At 36.9% G+C, this 23,075-nt stretch overlaps 1 protein-coding gene across 5 annotated transcripts in view; it reads left to right on the forward strand.

Moving 5' to 3' along the window:
• The window catches only part of LOC143207342 (uncharacterized), a 91,145-nt gene extending 69,271 nt beyond the window's left edge, over window positions 1-21,874 (forward strand). For all 5 annotated transcript variants that reach the window (XM_076420717.1, XM_076420718.1, XM_076420719.1 and 2 more), the window contains 4 exons: window positions 6,692-6,842; window positions 12,527-13,056; window positions 14,545-14,815; window positions 15,385-21,874. In XM_076420717.1, coding sequence (XP_076276832.1) covers window positions 6,692-6,842; window positions 12,527-13,056; window positions 14,545-14,815; window positions 15,385-15,498 — 1,066 coding nt within the window. In that variant the 3' untranslated portion in view covers window positions 15,499-21,874. The remainder of the gene's footprint in view (window positions 1-6,691; window positions 6,843-12,526; window positions 13,057-14,544; window positions 14,816-15,384) is intronic.
• The last annotated feature ends 1,201 nt before the right edge of the window (window positions 21,875-23,075 follow it).

Consider the following 23,075-nt stretch of genomic DNA (forward strand, 5'->3'; position numbering starts at 1 on the left):
GCAGATAAACTTGTTGCCAATCGTATTTCAACTTCCATCACGATGATCTTATCTCAGGGTAGGAAATAACCCATCGGACCTTCGTAGATTTATCGTAGTGAATCATGTTTTTCACTGGCAACAATTGTTTGTTCACTGCACTTCAGAGTTTTTCTCGGATTGATATTATCGGCGTATGGGAAGTGTGTATTGCATAAACGGTGGCGCATGAATACCGAGGCTATTTATAGATATAACAAAAACACTGCTTAACCCAAAGCAAACAATTTTATTTTCAATGCATAAGCGCATACATCGCTGTGCAGATACGTATCTGGTAGATATTACCTATATGTATCCTGTAGATAGAATCAAGAAAATGAAAAAAATGTTCGCAGCCAAAAATGTTACTCCCCTTTCTTACAATTTATGCGGACAACTGTTATCTTGCATAAAAAATTTTTGCACGAAACATTTCTGATAGACAAACTTATCATTATCCGAGTAAAAAGGTTTTCAAAATTCTTTGTCTTTGTTGAGATATGCGGCTGCGGTCTCCATCCGGATCATTTTTCAAAAGCCACGCCGTTATCGGGATAGCTTAGTGTAACTCTTCAAATCAACGCGTGTAAAGAAAGTCAAGATACTTGCCAGGTGTTTTATCGGCAAGCTTTAATCTATATCATTGGGAGATATGTTCCGTGATCGCCAGAGTCAGTCTCTTCGCGAAGTTCGTCACGCGTAGAAAACGATCGATACTTAACGTCGGTGTCGATTGCCATTGTTTCTCGGCGCCTCCGGATCTTCATAAACGGTTACCATCCCAGCGAGCAATCATTATGAACTGCAGTGACGTAAAAAACCGGCAGGCTGTGCGCGTGTAACACATTAACGTATTACTTGTGACTAAACAAAAATTGTAAAGAAACTGTTCTTTGTTTTAACGTCGATTCGATTGAAACAGTAACAAAGACAATGAGACTGTACCCGATATTTTCTCACAAAATCCCGCCAAGCCGTGGCGACAGTTCGATTAAAAAATAACTCCGGTCGTTCGGTGCATTCCAATTCGAAGACTTTCGTATCATTTTCCAAGCGTGAAAGAGAGACGGCTACCGTGAAGTTTCGTTACAAGAAGAACAGTTCAGAACTATAGTTCAGTGCAGACGTAAGCGCGCCAACATAACCACCGATCCGGAGACGACAACAGGAACGGTTTCCATTTGACGATTGTCTTCTCGCAACGATCGCTCGCGCTCGATACTAATTTTCCATCGGGGAAGGAAACGTTCGAGAAATTTCTGGCGGGTATCCGTGATCATCGGCGGCTTTATCAACCGGCATCGAACATCCGCTGTCGACGAAAACAATCGAAAAACCAGAGAACGGAATATTCGTTGCACGCATCCGAACATACAGTGGTCGCGGCAACATTATCATTCTCGATCTCAATCGCACGAGGATCTGCTCGATCAATCGAGAATTCACACTTTCAAGTGATCCCGACGAGTCCACTGATTTGTTGATGGAAGTTGTTCAATCATTCGTGGGAATCGTGTGAGACGTGATTATTAATCCGTATACTTTAATCAGTCTCGATCAACGCAATTTTTTGCGGGGTTTCGTGGATGCTATTTGGATTTTCTACTTAATGATGTTTATTGTTTATAAATACGAAGTTTCGTGAGCCTCTTTCGAACGTTTGGATGTGTAGTGCGAAACTAAGGTACAGGGTGAGTCACGAGAAACAGAACACCCGAATTTCTCTGTTAGTGTGATGGATAAACGAAAGTTTCAAGATAGATATCAACAGATCTTGTGATTAACGTTCTTTCTTGGTTTTTTTTTTAAGTGACACCATATATTTTTGACTTCATAGTGTTGTAGCTGACCTTCGAATGAGCTTGATCTAGAAAATTTATGATAAAGCACACGATAATAACTTTAAAATGAGCAATCACATTTTGTTTGAATTAAATTGAATGTTCGAAATTATTACCTCGAGGAGTAACAGAAACGTGTTGCAAGGCAATCAATTGCACTTTCAATTGTTTCTGTTGAAACTGATCTACGAGATCTAATTATTCTTTCTTGCATGATCTCTGGTAAAGTCGGTACATCATCTTTCAGTGTTCCCCGCAAGAAAAAATCAAGATTTGGAAATTTATTATTCAGAAATTCTCTTATGTGAAGAATTCGATGAAAATATCTGAAGAAATATCTTTCAAAAATACAATTTGTGCAATGTTTCTTCTAAAAACGTAAGTTTTATGATAATATAATGTTGTTTGGGTACGCTTAGTGATCGCCTTCCATTAACTGTATACGTGTTGTAAGACCTATTGGATTAAGAAACCCAATTTCTGTTGATCAAACAGAGTAGTCAAACTATACCTATTAATGAGTCCCAGGTCATTTGAAGGTCATAGTGTGACACTTCATTAAACTCTCCTTGACATCAGCTACATCACTATGACGTTAAAAATTGGTGCCATTCACAAGATCTGTTGATATCATTAGATTATCTCTCTTGAATAGTTTCATTTCACTTTCGGAACTGTCGTTTATCCTTCATACCAACAGAAGAATTCTGTTTTTCGTGACTCAGCCTGCGTACTTAGTCTGACTGAATTTGTAGGAAGACTCCAGTGCGACAGATCGCAGTCTGAGGAAACAGTATAACCGTTCCAGTGTTAACATATTCGGATACCGTTTGAATCCGATATAGTCGGTCGTCGTCGATCAATGGGGAAGACGCGATGTTTTCCAGGAGATCCAATTACTCGCACCGCATCATCGTCCGTCTTCGATCGACCTTAATTTCTATTAAGTCGTCCGAGTTGCACGCGGACCGCAATTAGCGATCGAAATCATCCACTGCCGCTAATCGACCAATCCCAGTGCGCCGAAACACAGTGGCAAATGCTTCGTTTCGTCGAGAACAAACGACGCTCTTCCCGACGATTCCGGAAGAGCGAATCGCGTTGACCGTATCCGAAAAATCCGAATCTGTGGAGCCTTAGCTTCTAAGGCCTGATCTATCAGGTTCGTCCTACTATCCTATCAGGATCGATCAATCGATTGCGTTGCAACATGGTCGCGCAGTACACGGAATATGATATCTGGAGCAACGACATTTGGAGCCCGAAGATTCGGAAGAGGAGCACCGCAAGGTGGTTTTTCATTTGTGTAATCGTCCGAAATAAAACGACGGTAATCATGACGCGATCTATGAGTAATATGACGATCGGAGCCGATCGCTATGATCCCGCTGCATCGGAGTTGTATCGTATTTTCTCTTGTCGAGAAGTCCGTGCATGCTGGATGCAATCTACTTTTCTCCTGTGTTGTAACGCGTTCATTGGACACACGGGCTTTGACTTGTTTGACCTTGCACAATGCAGAGACCGTAAGTTGCCGAAAAAACTGAACAAAACTGTGTTAACACTATCTCTATCGCGGTTTTATTAGGGACCACACAACTGTTATAACCAAAAAGAAAAAAGGTCATAGGATAACAAGTATTTCAGTGACTAAAATCGTATTGGTTACAAATAAGGATTTTAACACTTTACCTTCCGGAAGCCTATTAATACGATTTTTAATAATTGTGCAGTACCAAAAGAAAGCATATAGAAATTTTCTTTCACATTGCAATCTTAAATGAAACTATTAGATGACGTTATTGAGGGTGACTTGGTAGTTTACAATGAAAATTACTGTTGCCATTGATGATTCCATTAAAAAGTGTTTAGCCATGTACCAGAGATTTTTCAAAATTATGCAATAATCACCGGTCGGTAATGTGATAAGTAGGGATGGGATCAAGTACCTCGCAAACAGGTTCGAACTTTGATTGATTGAATTCGAACTCTCTATAAGTGCTTCGAAAAAGAGAAATAGTACATCCTAAGTATACTCGAACCTATGCCAGACAGTTTCGAACCTTTTACAAGTACTTTGGTAAACAGAAATAATACTTGCAAGTATAGTCGAATCTTGGTCGAACAGATTCGAAACTTTTCTGAATATCGTATCGAAAATTCTCTAATTTTTCTAATCATTATTTTTTTTTTACCTTTAAAATCAATTATGTTGTCGTCTAATGCATAATTTAATGCAACATGTATAATTCAATCAAGAAAGTGCTTAAAACCTACTATGCAGTTCTGATTTCCAAGATTCGAGTACTACTTGTGAGAGATTCGATTCCTTTCAACATCGAAGTACTTACAAGTATCTTTTCGAAACTTGTAAATTCCGAGGTTCGATATCAGTTCGTATAAAATGAATACTTTTCAAATACATATAATCATTGAAACATTATTGCGTTTAAGTAGTAATCGAAACCCATGAAATGAAACTTGGTTATTGAAATTGACTCGGATTCGTGAGTACATATTGAACTTGATCCCATCCCTAATTATAAGTAACCGGAAATTTTTTCTCTTGTTGGTAAATATTACCGTTGAGAGAAATTTATTTCGATCGCTCATCACAGTTATTCGATGAAATAAATTTATTTCGATCGCTCATAATAGTTATCAATGAGAGAAATTCATTTCGTTCGCTCATAACAGTTATTGATGAAGGAAATTTGTAATAGTCATTATAAAATAGTACAACTTTCAAATGGTAGACACTTAATTATTTCATAAATCCTTTATTCGTAAAATTAATTGCTACGATCAAAATTTAATGTGACAAACAAATAGATTTTGTGTTGTTCTTATGGACTGTTGATTCGTCTTGTTGTACGAAACCCTCTCAATGAATTTCACATTAAATAAGCAACAAAAATGAATTTTCTCATCAATAATTATTATGAACAAGTGAAAAGAAATTCGATCACACATTGATAACTGTTATGAGCGATCGAAATGAACTTTTCTCAACAATCGAAACAGTTCTCCTTCATCGATAACAGTATCGAGGAGGATCCAATTTTTTGGACACTCTTATTTGTAAACCAAAAAATATAGAAATCAATATTTTTTAATCGTTTTGTTCTACGAATTTTTTTCTTTATATTTTTATTAATGATTTTTATCGTAGAGAAAATTTTAGGATAACTGTTATTTTTGATCCCTGGATTTTATATGTATAGAATTTTCGGAGAAATAGATTTATCGAATAATTTCCCTTTAATTCAAATCTTAAAATGTGTCCAACGACACCTTCGGTAGAAATAGTGTTAATGTATCAATTATTATAAACAATCTAGTAGATGGAGTACCCTACAGGAGATTAGTCTCGACTCTCTGCTGTTTAGCTTGTAGATCGTCGGGAAATTACGATCTCTGATACTTGAGACTCGGCAGAAATCGTTGGATTCAACAAACTGACTACAGTAAATCCTTGATCTAAGAGAAACCTTCGGGCCCGTGGTGTTTCTTAAATCGTGTAAACACTCTGTCCCTGTTTTGCCAGATCAAGGTTCTACTGTACTTGAAAAAATATCGACGTGTTCGATACAGTGGAACTGCGATATTTTTCAGACAACAAACGTGATTTTGTTTATTTGTATACGTAGGATGACGATATAAGGGTGATCGGTAGACGCGTTTCAAACAATATTCGTTCTTTTCCGATATTTATTGTATACGTATTCTACATATAAATACGTGACTAGGCATTCTATTTAGAGGGATTCTGTTTTCATGATCTCGAATATTTTGTAGGAAAACTATGGCGCAGTACACACGAGTAAATACGGAATTTAATCTTCACTGTCGGTGGAAATGTATGTACATATGTGTATTTTTCCGGAAACGCCGTGCTGCCCATCCTATGTTGATTAACAAATAAACGAAATGTATTCTCTGTTAGATTGGAAACCGTGTTTATGGTTTGACTGAATGTACGGGGTGATCCAAAAGTGCGAGACTACCTCGAAGATCTTCATTGAAAAATTCTGATAGCATTTTGCAACCTGAAAGTTTGATTTCCAGTTAGCCACTGCAAGCTTTTCCGGTGGAAACATTGATTTCAATATTTTTTATGTAAATGCGATAAGGGAAATTCAGCATGTAGAAATATTGGTAACAATGATTCGTATCGATTCTGAAATATCGTATCGAGTTCTCGTAGTTAGCGTCTGAATGTGTGCAACATTGAAAAATCAATAACTAAATATGACGTCGTATACACATGTCTCGAAAATGGTTATCGTCCATACAATATTCAGAAAGAAATTTCATAGAAATAGTTAATTTCTCCGATTGTTATACTACTTAGGGACATGCATTTTCGGCACTTAAAGCTCCCCTTCATTCACAGAGGGAAAACCGTCGCAGAGATAGTAAAACGAGTTATGCGATATCTTCGGAGAAGGTATTTTATCAGAGTGTATCGTTTTTTATTTTCAATTCTGTAAGTTTTGCGAAACAATTTCATTCATGTTGCTTCCATCTCTAATTATTTACATTTAGAGGAAGGCAGTAGACCTGATACTTTCAAGTTCATTTTCTAACCTTCTCGAGATTAACAAAAAAGAAAAACCTGTCGAATATTTTTCAAAAAATTCTTACATATACATGACTGTTTAATTGGCATAGATAGAGAACCCCTCTTATGTATGTCTCTTTGCATAATTATATGCTCGGCTGATTTGTCGATGGTTTACCTTGCTTATCAAAAAAAAAAAAAAAAAAAAAAAAACAAACGAAAAAGACGACTAGATTGTTAACGGCCCATGCTATTTGTGTTTCAGTCATCTTTCTAAACCGCTCAGCAGAAGTACACCATCCATGGCAGCTGGTGGTGCTGTACAAGGAAACGTTAGCACACCTCCGTCTACGTCCTCGCCAGTAACTAGCAGTAGAACAGTACAGAAGAGATTCCATAGGCAATTCTCCGCCCAGGTAATTGACAGAAAGTTTCACTCGTGAGTTTCCATTTGTCACTTTCACAGCATCGCCATTAATTAGAACGTAACGTATACGATGCTCCCCACTCCCCAGGCCTTTCGCCATTCATTGTCGCATTCGCAGGGTTTCCTTGGGTTACCTCGGTGCTTCCCAAACTTTTTTTACTCGCGTCGCACTTTACAGCAAATGAAAAAATTGCGACGCACCTATTATACATACAGTAAGGAGCATAGCTGATCCCACACACTTTAAATCAGAACAACTTTTTTCAGAATATTATTTCATATTTTATTAATTTTTGATATAATTTTAATTATTTCGCGGCGCACGGTTTGGGAAGCACTGCCTTACCTCGACCATCGAGCAACCACGCTTACGAATTTTTCGAAGGAAACCGGAAACCCACGGTGAACAGTAGATTGTAGATCTATACAGAAATGTTTCGACAAAAGTTTCTTTCTCCATTATTTCTTGATGGAGCTTCTACCCCCGCATTGGTGACACCTTTCCGATTAAAACGAGACCAAACACGATACAATTCGGACCGCAATTACTTGCTTAATTCACGATACTGCAGTGTCGGCTCAAGACAAGCGGAGGCCCCAAGCAGTAAACATTTTAGGGCCCTCAAACTCAAGTTAGGAATAGAAGTTGCAAGAAAACTCTCATAAACTTATTAACAAAAAAGAAAAGTCCGCTTATTCGAGCCTCGATTATTCGCACCGCTGATATCTGAATTCTCCAGCAGGTGAACACGTACACGAAAATAGTTTTAGATCTATTAGGTTGGCAAAAATGTAGTTTCGGTATTTTAAGGTGAAATAGAACCCAATTTTTTTATTCAAGGAATGAATAAGATATTTTCCCTTTTGTTCGATGATCTTATGCCAAAAAGAATAAATAAAAATATATTTTATTTCACCTTATACCGAAATTACTTTCTTGCCAACTCAATAGATTTAATCCAGTACTAGGTAACCGTTCTATTATCAAAACACTCATTTCTAGATATTTTTAGACATGTCGAGACGTTACTGTATCTAGAGGCAAAGTGAATATAATACTGAAAAATTGTAGCGCCGGAGATAGAGGATCTCGATGTTTCTAAATTAGATCGACGTGTTTTCTAGCTCGCAAGTATCAGTTAATTCTAGTTCTGACGGCAGACATATTCATAGATAATATCTGTAAAGTCTGAACTAGATAGGATGATGAGGCAGCACGTCTATCAATTCGAAAAGTGTCGTTCGAAGAGTAAATGGAGCATATGAATTTTAGAGAACTTCCAGATCTGCAACGTTGACAGTACATATATTCATGTCTATACGCCCATTATACATTAAATATATCGGACAACAACAGAGTACAACAACGTAGACATTTATTTGTTTAAGTCATCGAAATAGAGAAACGAATTATATTAATGTACATACATTGAACATGTCAGACAACAAGAGAATGCAAGAACGTCGATATTGTTTTTTTGAGTTGTCGGAATAGAAAAACGAATTATATTAATGCCTACACTCCCATTAAACATTAAACATATCAGCCCACAAGAGAGTACAAGAACGTCGATATTGCTTTTTTAAGTCGTCGGAATAGAGGAACGAATTGTCATTATATCAGATATTATATCAGACAACAGAAAAGTACAAGAACGTCGATATTGCTTTTTTAAGTCGTCGGAATAGAGGAACGAATTGTCATTATATCAGATATTATATCAGGCAACAGGAAAGTACAAGAACGTCGATATTGCTTTTTTAAGTCGTCGGAATAGAGAAACGAATTATATTAATGTCTACACTCCCATTAAACATTAAACATATCAGATAAGAAAGTACAAGAACGTCGATATTGCTTTTTTACGTAGTCGGGATAGAGAAACGAATTATATTAACGTCTACACTTCCATTAAACATTAAATGTTTAATTATATCGGACTACAGGAGAGTATAAGAACGTCGATATTGCTTTTTTAAGTCGTCGAAATAGAGAAACGAATTATATTAACGTCTACACTTCCATTAAACATTAAATGTTTAATTATATCGGACTACAGGAGAGTATAAGAGCGTCGATATTGCTTTTTTAAGTCGTCGAAATAGAGAAACGAATTATATTAACGTCTACACTTCCATTAAACATTAAATGTTTAATTATATCGGACTACAGGAGAGTATAAGAACGTCGATATTGCTTTTTTAAGTCGTCGAAATAGAGAAAGGAATTATATTAACGTCTACAATTTCATTATTCATTAAACATATCAGACAACAAGAGAGTACGAGAACGTCAACATTTCTTTGTACTAGTAGTTGAAATAGAGAAACGCGAATTATATTAACGTCCATACTTCCATTAAACATTAAATATATCAGACAACAAGAGAGTACAAGAACGTCGATATTGCTTTTTTACGTAGTCAGAATAGAGAAACGAATTATATTAATGCCTACACTCCCATTAAACATTAAACATATCAGACAAGAAAGTACAAGAACGTCGATATTGCTTTTTTACGTAGTCGGAATAGAGAAACGAATTATATTAACGTCTACACTCCCATTAAACATTAAACATATCAGACAAGAAAGTACAAGAACGTCGACATTGCTTTTTTACGTAGTCGGAATAGAGAAACGAATTATATTAATGCCTACAGTCCCATTAAACATTAAACATATCAGACAAGAAAGTACAAGAACGTCGACATTGCTTTTTTACGTAGTCGGAATAGAGAAACGAATTATATTAATGCCTACAGTCCCATTAAACATTAAACATATCAGACAAGAAAGTACAAGAACGTCGACATTGCTTTTTTACGTAGTCGGAATAGAGAAACGAATTATATTAATGCCTACAGTCCCATTAAACATTAAACATATCAGACAAGAAAGTACAAGAACGTCGACATTGCTTTTTTACGTAGTCGGAATAGAGAAACGAATTATATTAATGCCTACAGTCCCATTAAACATTAAACATATCAGACAAGAAAGTACAAGAACGTCGACATTGCTTTTTTACGTAGTCGGAATAGAGAAACGAATTATATTAATGCCTACAGTCCCATTAAACATTAAACATATCAGACAAGAAAGTACAAGAACGTCGACATTGCTTTTTTACGTAGTCGGAATAGAGAAACGAATTATATTAACGTCTACACTCCCATTAAACATTAAACATATCAGACAAGAAAGTACAAGAACGTCGACATTGCTTTTTTACGTAGTCGGAATAGAGAAACGAATTATATTAATGCCTACAGTCCCATTAAACATTAAACATATCAGACAAGAAAGTACAAGAACGTCGATATTGCTTTTTTACGTAGTCGGAATAGAGAAACGTATTGTCATTACATCAGATATTATATCAGACAACAGGAGAGCACAGGAACGTCGACATTTCTTTGTGTTTCTTTGTGTCGTGGAAATAGAGAAACGAATTGCCATTATATCAGAGAACAGGAGAGTACAAGAACGTCGATATTGCTTTTTCGAGTCGTCGGAATAGAAAAACGGATTATATTAATGCCTATTGTACACTTCGATTATAATCAGAGAACAAGAGTATATTCAGGAACGTCGATATTGCTTTTTACGTCGTCGGAATATAGAAGCGAATTATGCTAACGAGAAACGATAAATTAGAAACATATCGCAGCTGTCGGAGAAGCTCGCGTTTTCATTTCCAGATGCGCACGCTATAAATTTTACCGTTCGCGATCGTTGATACGAGATCACCTACAAGCTCCGTACGATCCTTTATTTTTTCATCGTCGCGATTGGTGAAACACTTTGATAAATACCGGCCATAGTTCAAAACACTGTACCTACATTTCGCGGCACGATAAAATCGTGCGCGTATTATCTGAAAAACATTGGCGTGTACGACTTCTCCAAGTGAATTTTCCATACTCGCGGTATTGATAACAGACTTTGATGAGCGCACAATTGGTATCTTATCTGGCCATTATCTATAGTTTTTACGTAAAACGGTATAGTTTCACGTAAAAATAGCGGAAGCAAATAGTCTTACACGGCACAACGCGCGTAGAATACTAACGGAAATCAACTTCTCCAAAGCAGTCTTCTAAATTACTTTTGAATAGTGTTCAATTATAGTATTCTATATGTTTAAGAAATACAAAGTGTTTTAAACTGAATTCGACGTGGACGTATGCAAAATGTAGACGACTTCTTTCCGTGAATATTGAGAAAACTGGTTTTTAATATTAGATCTGTTCTGCTCGCGTTTTATACAGAACAGAGTGAAAATGCTTCACTGTACGGTTAACATTGTTTAATTTGTTATGCAACAAGCTCCAATGCTTAGTGTTCGTGCTTTGACAATTGCGCATTAACTTTCATCACTGTGCTCAGAGTTAGTTTACAAGTGAAATAATGGTCCTTTTATTTACATCATCCTCGACCAGTAAAAGGTTTTTGCTGGTTGTTTAGCATTGAATGTTTAGCGTGACCAAACTGTTCTTGCGGCTGGAACCAATTTGTTGACGAAACTATCAGATCAATTACGCTCGGCCAAAGGTTGAAACATTGTCTTAAGGGGATAAACTCGTTTTTCCAGGATTGCATGGGTGTGGAATGCGCCTTCTTATTTCTCGATAATGCAAAGATGGGGTTTCTCGGTAGTCAAAGGCGCTGGATAAAAGATCAATCGAGGCCGCGATCGACCTAAAATGTCCGATTTTTACGTTTACGAGACGTAATTTGCATTATTCGGCAGCACGTAGCTATCGCAGTTTCATGGACAGCTTTATGCTTCCAAATAATGCAAATTACGCCTCGGAAACGTAAAAATAGGAAATTTTGGGGCGACTGCGGCCTAGATTGATCTTTTATCTAGCCCTTTCGACTACTGAGAAACCCCATCTTTGCATTGTCGAGAAATGAGAAGGCGCATCCCGTATCCTTGCATTCTGTAGGATAAAGAAGACCGCTGTCTCCCTCAAAAGTCGTATTCTTACGTTCACGAGGCATAATTTGCATTATTCGGCTTTATGCTTGCAAATGATGCAAATTACGCCTCGTAATCGTAAAAATAGGAAAGCTGATTTGAAAAACACCATCTTTGCATTATTGAGAAATGAGAAGACGCATCCCGCACCCTTGCAATCCTGGAAAAACGAGTCTACCCCATTAATACTATCAAGGCAATTTTATTATAACTAGACACCGCAGTTTATGCAAAATAAAAAGTTTGTGCATCAATCGCAAGATGCAGGAGCTAAATATAAATCTATATTCTTCATTAATAATTTTAAAGTGATGAAAATATTATATTAACACTAAACCTACCACTGCCGGTCAAATGACCGGTTTTTCACAGTTATTGAAATTATGAAATTGACAACATTGAAATTGATTCGATAAATCTTTTTTCCAAGCACATATTGTTAGAAAAATGGCACACAAATCTAAATAAATAGAGACTTGTCATTGTTATAACTAGAATCACATTTTAATCGCTTTTAGCGCTCGGAAAGTCTAAAAGTCTTTAAATATTTTCACTGTTTTGAATTGCACTTGTTCATTTTTGTTAGAAATGCATAAAATCCGGAGTCCAATTATAACGATTTGTACTAATAGAGAAAGATGCACCTTCTAATTTCCTTTTCTTTTTGTTCTATGTTTGACCACCAGGTTGCTCCGGACGAACAGGTACTGGACTGGTACAACTGCGCGTTGGCAGATGACATACTACTGCAAGGCTACCTCTACATCACGCCGAACTACTTTGCTTTCTACAGCAAGGTGTTCGGTTATATGAAGAGGTTGCTAATACCGACAGTCTCGGTATTGAAGATCAGCAAGGAGAGGACAGCGCGAATCATTCCAAATGCGGTGGCAGTCGCTACCGAGGAGGAGAGGCACGTTTTTGCGTCTCTTTTGTCGAGGGACTCGACTTTCCAGCTGATGAAACAGGTTTGGACCGCTGCTATGGAGCTGCAGCCGTCTCCCAAGGTTCTGCCTTTGACGTGCGAGCATAAGCTTCTTGCACCGGTCGTCGCGCCGGTAGTTGATGACTCCGAGGTGAATCCCGAGGAGGATGATTCCAGCATGTCCGAAAGTGGAACGGATCTTACTTCCAGACCGCCGACCGTTTGCACCGACACGACGGATAGCGTTACACCGACACCTATTATCAGGCCCAGTCTGCCGCCGCCCGTAATGTAAATATACTTTTATAAATATGCACGTACGGTGGTTCTTATTGATCGACTTTCGATTTTTCCTGGTCTTACCACCATCAATTGTGAGACTTGGGAAAAACAGTCATCTATCTTCCTTTTTTACAGTGACAGTAGACACTGTTGGAGGATGTGTTTCTTTGATTAGCAGACTCCTTATCCTTATCATTTTAGTATAAACAATTGACGCACGAGCGTTCTACGTCAAAGCTAGGGGACTGAAAGGTCTCGGTTCGAGGTCGACTCTATCGAACGCCACCGTCCATCTGAATCGAGCTCTCAGATTTTGTTTTTTTATTTTCTCAATGCTTGGGGTCAAATAGTGTATCCCAGCAAATATTGTATCCTCTCAAAACTAGGGGTGTGGAAGGTCTCGGTTCGAGGTCGAATCTATGGAACGCCACTGTCCATCTGAATCGAGCTATCAAATTCTGTTTTTTTATTTTCTCAATGCTTGGGGTCAAATAGTGTATCCCAGCAAATATTGTATCCTCTCAAAGCTAGGGGTGTGGAAGGTCTCGGTTCGAGGTCGAATCCATGGAACGCCACAGTCCATCTGAATCGAGCTATCAAGTTCTGTTTTTTTATTTTCTCAATGCTTGGGGTCAAATAGTGTATCCCAGCAAATATTGTATCCTCTCAAAGCTAGGGGTGTGGAAGGTCTCGGTTCGAGGTCGAATCCATGGAACGCCACAGTCCATCTGAATCGAGCTATCAAATTCTGTTTTTTTATTTTCTCAATGCTTGGGGTCAAATAGTGTATCCCAGCAAATATTGTATCCTCTCAAAGCTAGGGGTGTGGAAGGTCTCTGTTCGAGGTCGAATCTATGGAACGCCACTGTCCATCTGAATCGAGCTATCAAATTCTGTTTTTTTTATTTTCTCAATGCTTGGGGTCAAATAGTGTATCCCAGCAAATATTGTATCCTCTCAAAGCTAGGGGTGTGGAAGGTCTTGGTTTGAGGTCGAATTAATGGAACGCCACAGTCCATCTGAATCGAGCTCTCAAATTTTGTTTTCTGATTATCTCAATGCTTGGGGTCAGATAGTGTATCCCTTCAAACCTAAGGGTGTGGAGCTTCTCGGTTCGGGGTCTAGTCTACCAACGCCACTGTGCATCTGCATCGAGCTATCAAATTTTGCTTTTAGATTTTCTTAATGCTTGGAGTCAAATAGCGTATCCCAGCAATTAGCGTATCCCAGCAAATAGCGTATCCCAGCAAATAGCGTATCCCAGCAAATAGCGTATTCTCTCAAAGCTAGGAGTGAGGAAGGCCGCGGTTCGAGGTCGAGTCTATAGAACGCCACTGTCCATCTGAATTAAACTACCAAATTTTGTTTCTAGATTCTCGAAATGTCCTAGGTCAAATAGTTGCTAATGCCAGTAGTCAAATTCCAGCTAATTTAATTTTTCAATAACCTGCAACTTTTCCGATAGAAATATTAATCATTCTTTCTCTGTACTTTCAGATTGGAAACGCAAACGGTATCATTGTTACCAGCAACATCCAGCAGATCCAATGACTCCTTATCCTTGTTCTCGGGCGGATTGAAAACAAGCACAGTGATTACTATTCTCATAGCCCTGTTAGCAGCTCTCTACGTGTCGGCGGCTCTGATGATGATCCGCATCGACAGGCTACACACAGCGTATGTCAACCATCCTCTCGTTTCGCCGGAACGTCTCACGCAGGATCGGCTTCTGCAATATCTTAACACAAATCTTGATCAAATAATAAAGGTAATGTTATAGAAAACTTTCTTAATCCCTTGCCGTACCATTATTTACAGTTACAGTGATTAAAAACGTCTTTATCCCCAAAAATTTTGTAGAAAGGAAAATAAATATTAAATATTGATTACTAGACTGCGCGGATCTTTATGCAAAATAAAAATGTTCTGCATTGATTGTGGGCAGCAGGAGTACAATAAAAATTGATTTCATCCCTTAATGATTTTGTTGCAATAAAAACAACGTTACAACATTCTTAAATTTTTCTAATCTTTTATTGATTTATATTTCACTCATTGTCAGCCAATTTCTTCATAAATGCATAAAGATTCGTAGTCTACTGATTACAAACGAAAGAGAGAGGATCAAATACTATTTCATCTAAAAAGAAACACATAACATTCATATTTGTTAGACTTTGTTGAAATGTTCATGACGAGTCTGACTAGTTAAAATACGGCAAGGGGTTGATTAAAGGAATTCTCTCAGAATATACCAAGAAGATTCCTTGAAACCTCTGTAAAATGATTTCTGATTGACGGATGAAAAGTGTTGACGTTCTTTCGTTACTGTTTCAGGTGAGACAGAGTTTGCAGATGTTGTCACAGCAGTTCGTGTCGATGAGGCAGAGCAGTGAGACAGATCCGGCCGTATCCGCGAGCCCGATGGAACCGGAAGACGCTCCGAGTTAGCCCCCGACAAGGCTGACTAATTTACTGCAACCAAATAATACGAGTCCCCGTCGCCTCGCTAGCGTATGAAGCGTCTCGTATTAATTAAATACATCGTTGTCTTCGTTGTCCGCGTGAAATATCTTTGACGCGCGATCGCGGACCGACACCCGGCTAATTGACAAAAGTCGCTTCAACGGTCCTCGCGAAAATAGGCATCATTATTGTTAGCGTAAACTTAGACTTCAGCGGCTCTGAGAAATATTGAAAAAAAAATTACCAAGTTACACGAAACATGGTCAGGAAACGGAGTAAACGAAAATAATAAAACCACAGAAAAATGCAACAAAAAAAAGAGGAAAACAAGTAAAAAACAAACGATCCGAAAACAGGGCAGATAGGAAACTTTGTATAAGATCTTTCTAGATCGCGCATGCGTAACTCGATTCGACTTTCAGTCACGCGCTTGCAGGTGTTAATTAAAAATATACAAAACGAGGAAGACCGATGCTTGAAAACGAGATGAGACACAGACCGCATATAAACATATTATTATTTGTGTGCGCATGTAATCGCGCTCGAAGCAATTGTACGTTGTATATTTTGATGTTAATTTCGGCGAGTGTTAACAACAAAATCAAGCGCTTTATGGCGAACGAAGGGATTTTCGTCTGTTTTCTTCTTTTTATTTGAACTAGTCACATATACATTATATTATATATACAATATGCCCCCACATACGGTAAGGGTATACTGAACAAAGTGGTATATATTATATATAAATATAAATAATATAAAAGAAAGCTATATACATGTATCAATATGTATATACATATATCTATAACAAAATATATATATATGTATACATATATACATGTATACATAATAGAGTAATGCATATTTCGCGATTACTTGTTGATTATTATGTATTCGAACTAGTTGGGGCACTATCTTTTTAATCGGCGCTGATGTTCTGCAGCATAGAAGCGAACAACAATTACTTTCGCGTCCTATGGAGCAAAAATTCTATGTTGATCGCATGGAGAACGTTTATGCGAAAACGGAGCTTGCGTGCTCGCGAAAATTTCGACTCTTCGATATTCGAATTCTGCGGCTCTCGCGAACGAGGGTTGCATATCCCGCGCACACTGGTGTTCCTACGAAATTTCACCACCGTTGCGACGGCGTCACGATGACGTCACGACCACGGCGGGATTATCTTTTTGGTTTCTCTTCCTTTTTTCATCGAGTCGAGACGGCGAGGAAGCGCGAAAGTGTTCGCGAAATACAGGGTGTTCGTGTCGCTTTGTGTCAAGCTTGCACAGCATATTCAGTGGGTCGAATAAGTGATCAGAATTTGTACGAAGCTGCGCCAGAGAAAGCCTTAGAGTTACACACGATTTTGGACGACTCTACAAGGCTGTATAAAATATTTCTTCTATTTGAATAACCATAATATATTATTTTTATCGTGTAATACAGTCAAGATATTTGAAATTTGTGGATAAAATACATTGGGTACAAAATTGCGTTTGTTTAATGTCACTGCTAACAATCGGACATATGCAACACCCTAATATTTCGCAATTCTGTTAGGAGCAATTCCGAAATCTTTTATGCGAAGAGAAAATTCAGCAGATAACGAAGTAAACGGAAATTTTACGGAAATGGTGTCTCTTCTGCTGATAAATTTCAATAAACCATGTTTTAAGATTCGAGTAAAGTACAGTATTGTTTCGTTTTGAAAGAAATTTCAATTTCTTTTATAAATATTTGAATCTGGAACATCTTTCTCTTTTAATAACTATTATGTATATCTATTTGTATAGTTGTCGTTAAATCAGCTATACTAGAACTTGTATCAATTATTTGACCTGTTGACTGCATTGTGCAATGTTAATGCGAAACTCGTGTGCACTCTGTATATCTGATAGCACTAACATATTTCGATACAATTGCACGTATGTTCTTATATGCAAAGCAAGACACATTTGGGCGAAATGCTAATTATATTTGCGGTGAAACTGTGGAATTACAAAGAACGGGAGACTTGACTGTGATAGTAGGATCGAGGATGCATTTTGTTAAAACACGGCCGTGTTTATCAGGTTTATTGTTATTGCATCTTGTAGAAAGCAATGGTGAAAAAGAAAGAAAGATATGGTTGCCTCGATCCGGACCAAGTCGCATTCGTCGCATAAACGCGGCCGTATTTTCGAGATCACCTGGGGGAATATAAGAAATGTGCTGTTACATTCTTTAGCTATATTTATAACGAAAAAAAAGCGTATATGTACATCAAACAAAATTCACTAAACGTTTCTTTTCAGTTCATTTATCATTTATATTTGCGATTAGATATGTGAATTCATCGCGCGCGTTTTACGATTAATTTATAATCATTTCAAGGATATCCTAAAATATATTTTTTATCGTCAACGGTTGTGGAATGTATTTTATATTGTACACCATGGATTCGGACATGTACGAGAACAATACGGTGAAGTAGAAGCAATTCTGGGAGAAAGTTGTATTCGGACAAAGTAAAGTTACTTTTCGTGATTGCTTGTAATGTGTAATGCACAGTAATAGCTTATGTCTGTGGTAAATAAATGCTGATTTTCATATTCTTATTGGATATTTTTCTATGCGAGTTAAATTCGATTGTTGACGAGACATTCTGATAATTTTCCCAAGATCGTCGTTTTACGTGACGAATTTGTTCGACTGGACTAGATGTTTTAACGAGCACGTTTTCTTACGGACTGTCTGAGCGCAGTAAAATGATTTCATTGGAGAAGAGTATGACTTCCCCGATGTGTGAGTAATCCATGGGGTAAAGTGTAGATCGCGGATAACATAAATTGGGAATTATTTGCTATATGGGTTGGCGATGCATTACTTTTAATTTATTTAGTAGATCTTATGAATTCGTTTATGCATATCAGCACAGTTTAAGTGTCTCTTATGTATATTTTACGTGCGTTCATTGATTTTATAATTTTCTATTCGGTACGCCTTTTGTTGCGTAAGCGAGATCGAGGTTGAAGGGAAAACTTGTGCCTGGCACGTGTGCCATAGAAAAGGAAAACTGATTGCATTCTAAAGAGAAAACCCGCGGACAAAACGCTAGGTCTCTGTAACGATGATGCGAATCATCGAGATTCGTTTGCTACCCATAAATGTCGAACTTGATTTCACGTCTTGTAAACGTCAGACTTCTTACGATTCGGAAATTAAAGGAAAAGGGATGTTCGTACGAGGTAATTGGATGATAATTGCCACTGAAGGAAACAAACTTGGAAATGTAAACGGTGTTTGCCAACGTTTGTGCCAAATTTCGGAATCATTGGACTTCCTGTACTATTTGAAAGATTAGAGAATCAACGTCTGGTATATTCGTATCGAATTGAAAATTGAGATTTGAACGTTCAGAAATCAAAATGTGTTCAGCAATGGCGATGATTATCCAGTTGATCCAGCTTGAGATTGTTCCATGAAAACGAATTAAGCGGCAGCGCATTTATGCCGTACAGAGGGCGATGATTATCCCTTTCTGTTTCTATGTAATACTGTTTGCCTTACTGTAACTATACTAGACAGTTTAGATGGATGCTCAACTTACGGTCCATTTCCCCTTAGAACGTAATCGTACGTAACAGCTTTTCATTTGTACTTGTGCGTAAATGTTTGTGGAAAACGACATTTCGATTTTTAGCTGTACCTATCGGAATCCGACGTCAAGTTTCAATTATATCAATCAATTTACGCGTAACCAATGGATTAATAGAAGACGAACGAGGTTGAATTGATTTCTCCGTGCAATATGTTAATTGTACCCTGAAATGTTTCTTCAGATATTTCAATAATTACCAAGTAGTCGGTTGAACACTGAACTTCGTCCATGAAAGTCAGTAATATTAAAAAATCTTAACCCGTTAAGCCACACGCGAGATATAAGCTCGAGCTTTATAATAAATCAGCCGTATTTTACTATAATTTAGACAAGAAAAAATGACACCGCGAGCGATGAAAATTTGGACTGTCGTTCGAGGAAAAAAAAGAAAAAGACGACGTTGCCCTAAGGGTTAAGAGGACAGTGAAGCAAATATATTTGTTACGGGGCGACATTTGAACTTCTACAATGCGTTATGAATTCTCCGAGGAACGTTTTACATGTTTGTACTTTTCGGTAACATTTAACTATTACGTAGGAGGCTAAGGTCATGATTATATTAGGACACCTTAAGTTAAATTGCAAATACTTGTATATTTATTTCCACGGATTTCTTCTGGAAATGGCTTTTTCTTCGACACGCAATCGTGTTCTGTAGTGTATTTAGTTAGAAATGGCAGAGATCGTTGAAGTACCGTCTGTGTTATACATTGATTTCGTAAATTGTCGAATTTTGTTACGTTATTGTTAAATATGTGTTCGCGAGAACAATTTGAACGGTTCAGTTACAGAGTGATAGTATATTTACTGGTGCTTGAGAGCCTTGGTGAGTGCCATTTTGCGCGATTAGGTGCATATATCCAATGGATATGTACGTTTTCGTACGTATACGATTTCGTTTCTCTTTGATTCTGTCGACGTCGATCAAATTTTCAAGATGTATAGTTTCTTCGTTAACGATTGTGTCCGTATCAGATAAATTTGTTACTCTGAAAAAAGATGATGCGTTTAGAATGCATTTATTCGCGTGCCGAATTCTCGATATTTTGCGCGAAGCAAACTAGAAACGGGAGCAGGAAAGATGGTTGAAGGGAGACCGTGAAATTTGAAAATCACAGACAGACCAATAATTTACAACATAATTTGTGTAGTCCGATAACACGGAGCGCAAATAAATTTATGAAAAACTATATACGCTTTTCCGTTTATTACCATTCGCTTGTTAGTGCCTTTTATGTACTGTCCTGTATAAGAAAGTCGTTCGTAATAGCGAAGTAATTGTTTACGTTGCCAAAAAGATGACGGAAAGTTATACCAAAAAGTCGTGTACTGATTATAAGCAAATTATATGTACAATATAAAACTAATAGTACTTAATTTTCTTGTGAATGTACTACGCAACACAATTACCTAGACTACGGACCTTTATGCATTTATAAAGAAATTATAGTTGGGTGTAATACGAGAATATTGTAATCTTATTTTTAACGTAACGAAGTCGTTAAGGGATGAAATTAATTTATATTTTATTCCTGCTTCCCACGAACAATGCAGAATATTTTTATTTTGCATAAAGATCCGCAGTCTGCAATTATCTAACGAAAATGAGTATATAGAAAAATGTTACAAAAATTTACATATATATATATAGCTTGTGTTTCTTTTTCGTAATTTCATTTCAGTGTCAAATCCAAAAGAACAACATAACATTTCAAAGAGAAATTCATTTTCAATAACATCAATTTTATTTTTATTCATTTGGGGTCATTCCATGCCAAATCGATCACTTTTTGCAGGCACAATCGTCGATTTTGTTCTAAATGAAATATGTTGTAGTCCATGCGAAATTAGAGGGGGTTTATGTCATCATTTTGCCGGTTTCGAATTTTCTTAGAAATGGCAGGCCTTCAAAGTTTTCAATTTTTGCCCATTTCGGCGAAAACGGGCCTCGCTTACGAATTTTTATCTCGGGAACTGTTTGTCCGATTGAGCTACATTTTTTTTTGTTTTATTCGGAAAGGATTGGGCTATTACAAAATAATTTTTTCAACAACAGCGGTATTGACAACGAACCATTAGAGCGGTGCGCTCGACTCGCCTCTACCTGAAACGGAGGTACACGGCGTACTTTACCAGTTCATTGTGACGCCAATTTTAATGATGCCATCTTTTTCAAGGGCTCATTTTAAAAAGGAAACTTCAAGGAATATAAACATATTTTTTTCAAAATTTAAATCACTCCGACCCCTCATAAAAAAAAACGTAAAAAAAGAATTTGTTTTAATTTTTCGACATTATAAAGTTGATTTTCGAGGTTGAAAAAAATTATTTTGTAATAGCCCAATCCTTTCCGAATAAAACAAAAAAACATGTAGCTCAATCGGACAAACAGTTCCCGAGATAAAAATTCGTAAGCGAGGCCCGTTTTCGCCGAAATGGGCAAAAATTGAAAACTTTGAAGGCCTGCCATTTCTAAAAAAATTCGGAACCGGCAAAATGATGACTTAAACCCCCCCTAATTTCGCATGGACTACAACATATTTCATTTAGAACAAAATCAACGATGTTGCCTGCAAAAAGTGATCGATTTGGCATGGAATGATCCTTGGTACTTAATAAAATAGTTGAAATATTGTTAGAACAAGCTACAAAGAGATACAGATTATAGTTGGTGCCTTTTCAGACATTTTTAATTTTGATTTTCGTAACGATCAGTGAAAATAAACGGTATCTGGTAGTATTAAAAAAATTGTTATAGTAAATTAAGATTCACGAGACACGATCATCTGTCGTCTATTATGCTTGTTGACATCATTCGGATTGAATGAGGTGAATCTTGGGGTTGAAAGGAGATTGACCCAACGTGGGACTCGCGTTTACTCGAATTGTAATCGGAATGAATTTCGGACGATTGACTGAAATGGTGAGTAAACAGTGTTTAATGATCTGTTTTCACGAATTACGTCATGGACAGTGAACGTAATAGATTTAATTCCGCGCGAACCAGTGAAGTTATGGGCGGTCATAATTCTATTATGAGAACGTTTCTTAGGCATTGTTAACCCATTAATAGCGCCCATAAAAATTTCATTGAATAAATATTATTTAACTCCTCGTTTTACGATCTCATCGTAACGAAACGCTACATTAATTTTTTATAGACCTTAAAATGCTATTTATTTTTATGGATATATGTCTACATCTGAACCTTGTAATATAATGGAATAAAATCTATACACGCATATATACATATATACTATTATTGACTAGTACACTTTTTACAGCTTCGAATAAATCACTTAATGTAATTTTTCACGAACAGTAGATTTTTAGTAAAATGATTATTTTAGATTGTCCCTGTTAGTAGACCAGTAGTTTCTATATTAGACATATATTATGTCTATATAACTATTGTTATCGACATCAGTCTTGTGGATAACCGCAACATCCATGTGCATTGCTATATCTTAAAGAACGATAATGTCCTAATTAGTATTCTGCTTCCTTCGCGCTAAAAGGGAAATGAAAATAACGCTATGCCAACGTTCTTGAAAATAATTTATACATTTTTATAGTAACGAATCGCAGATATTACATCCGTATTCTTTGAATCGTTTCTTCTGATGTCCTTATTTTTCTCGGAATACGATATAATTAAAATATAAAATGAAACTAATACTTTGGTGGCCTTATATATCTTCTTAATACCTCCGCTGATTTAAATTGTACGTACCCATTTTTGTAAAAAATGCATAAAATCCGCGGTCTAGTAATGAGCGATCGAAATAAATTTCTCTCATCGATAACAGTTATCGAGGAGGATCCAATTTATTGTTATTTGTAACCAAAAAGTATAAAAATCGATATTTTTAAATAATTTTGTTCTTCGAATTTTGTTCTTTATATTTTGTGTACATTATAT

The sequence above is a fragment of the Lasioglossum baleicum genome, chromosome 3 (assembly GCF_051020765.1).
Source record: "Lasioglossum baleicum chromosome 3, iyLasBale1, whole genome shotgun sequence".
In the NCBI taxonomy this organism is placed as follows: Eukaryota; Metazoa; Arthropoda; class Insecta; order Hymenoptera; family Halictidae; genus Lasioglossum; species Lasioglossum baleicum.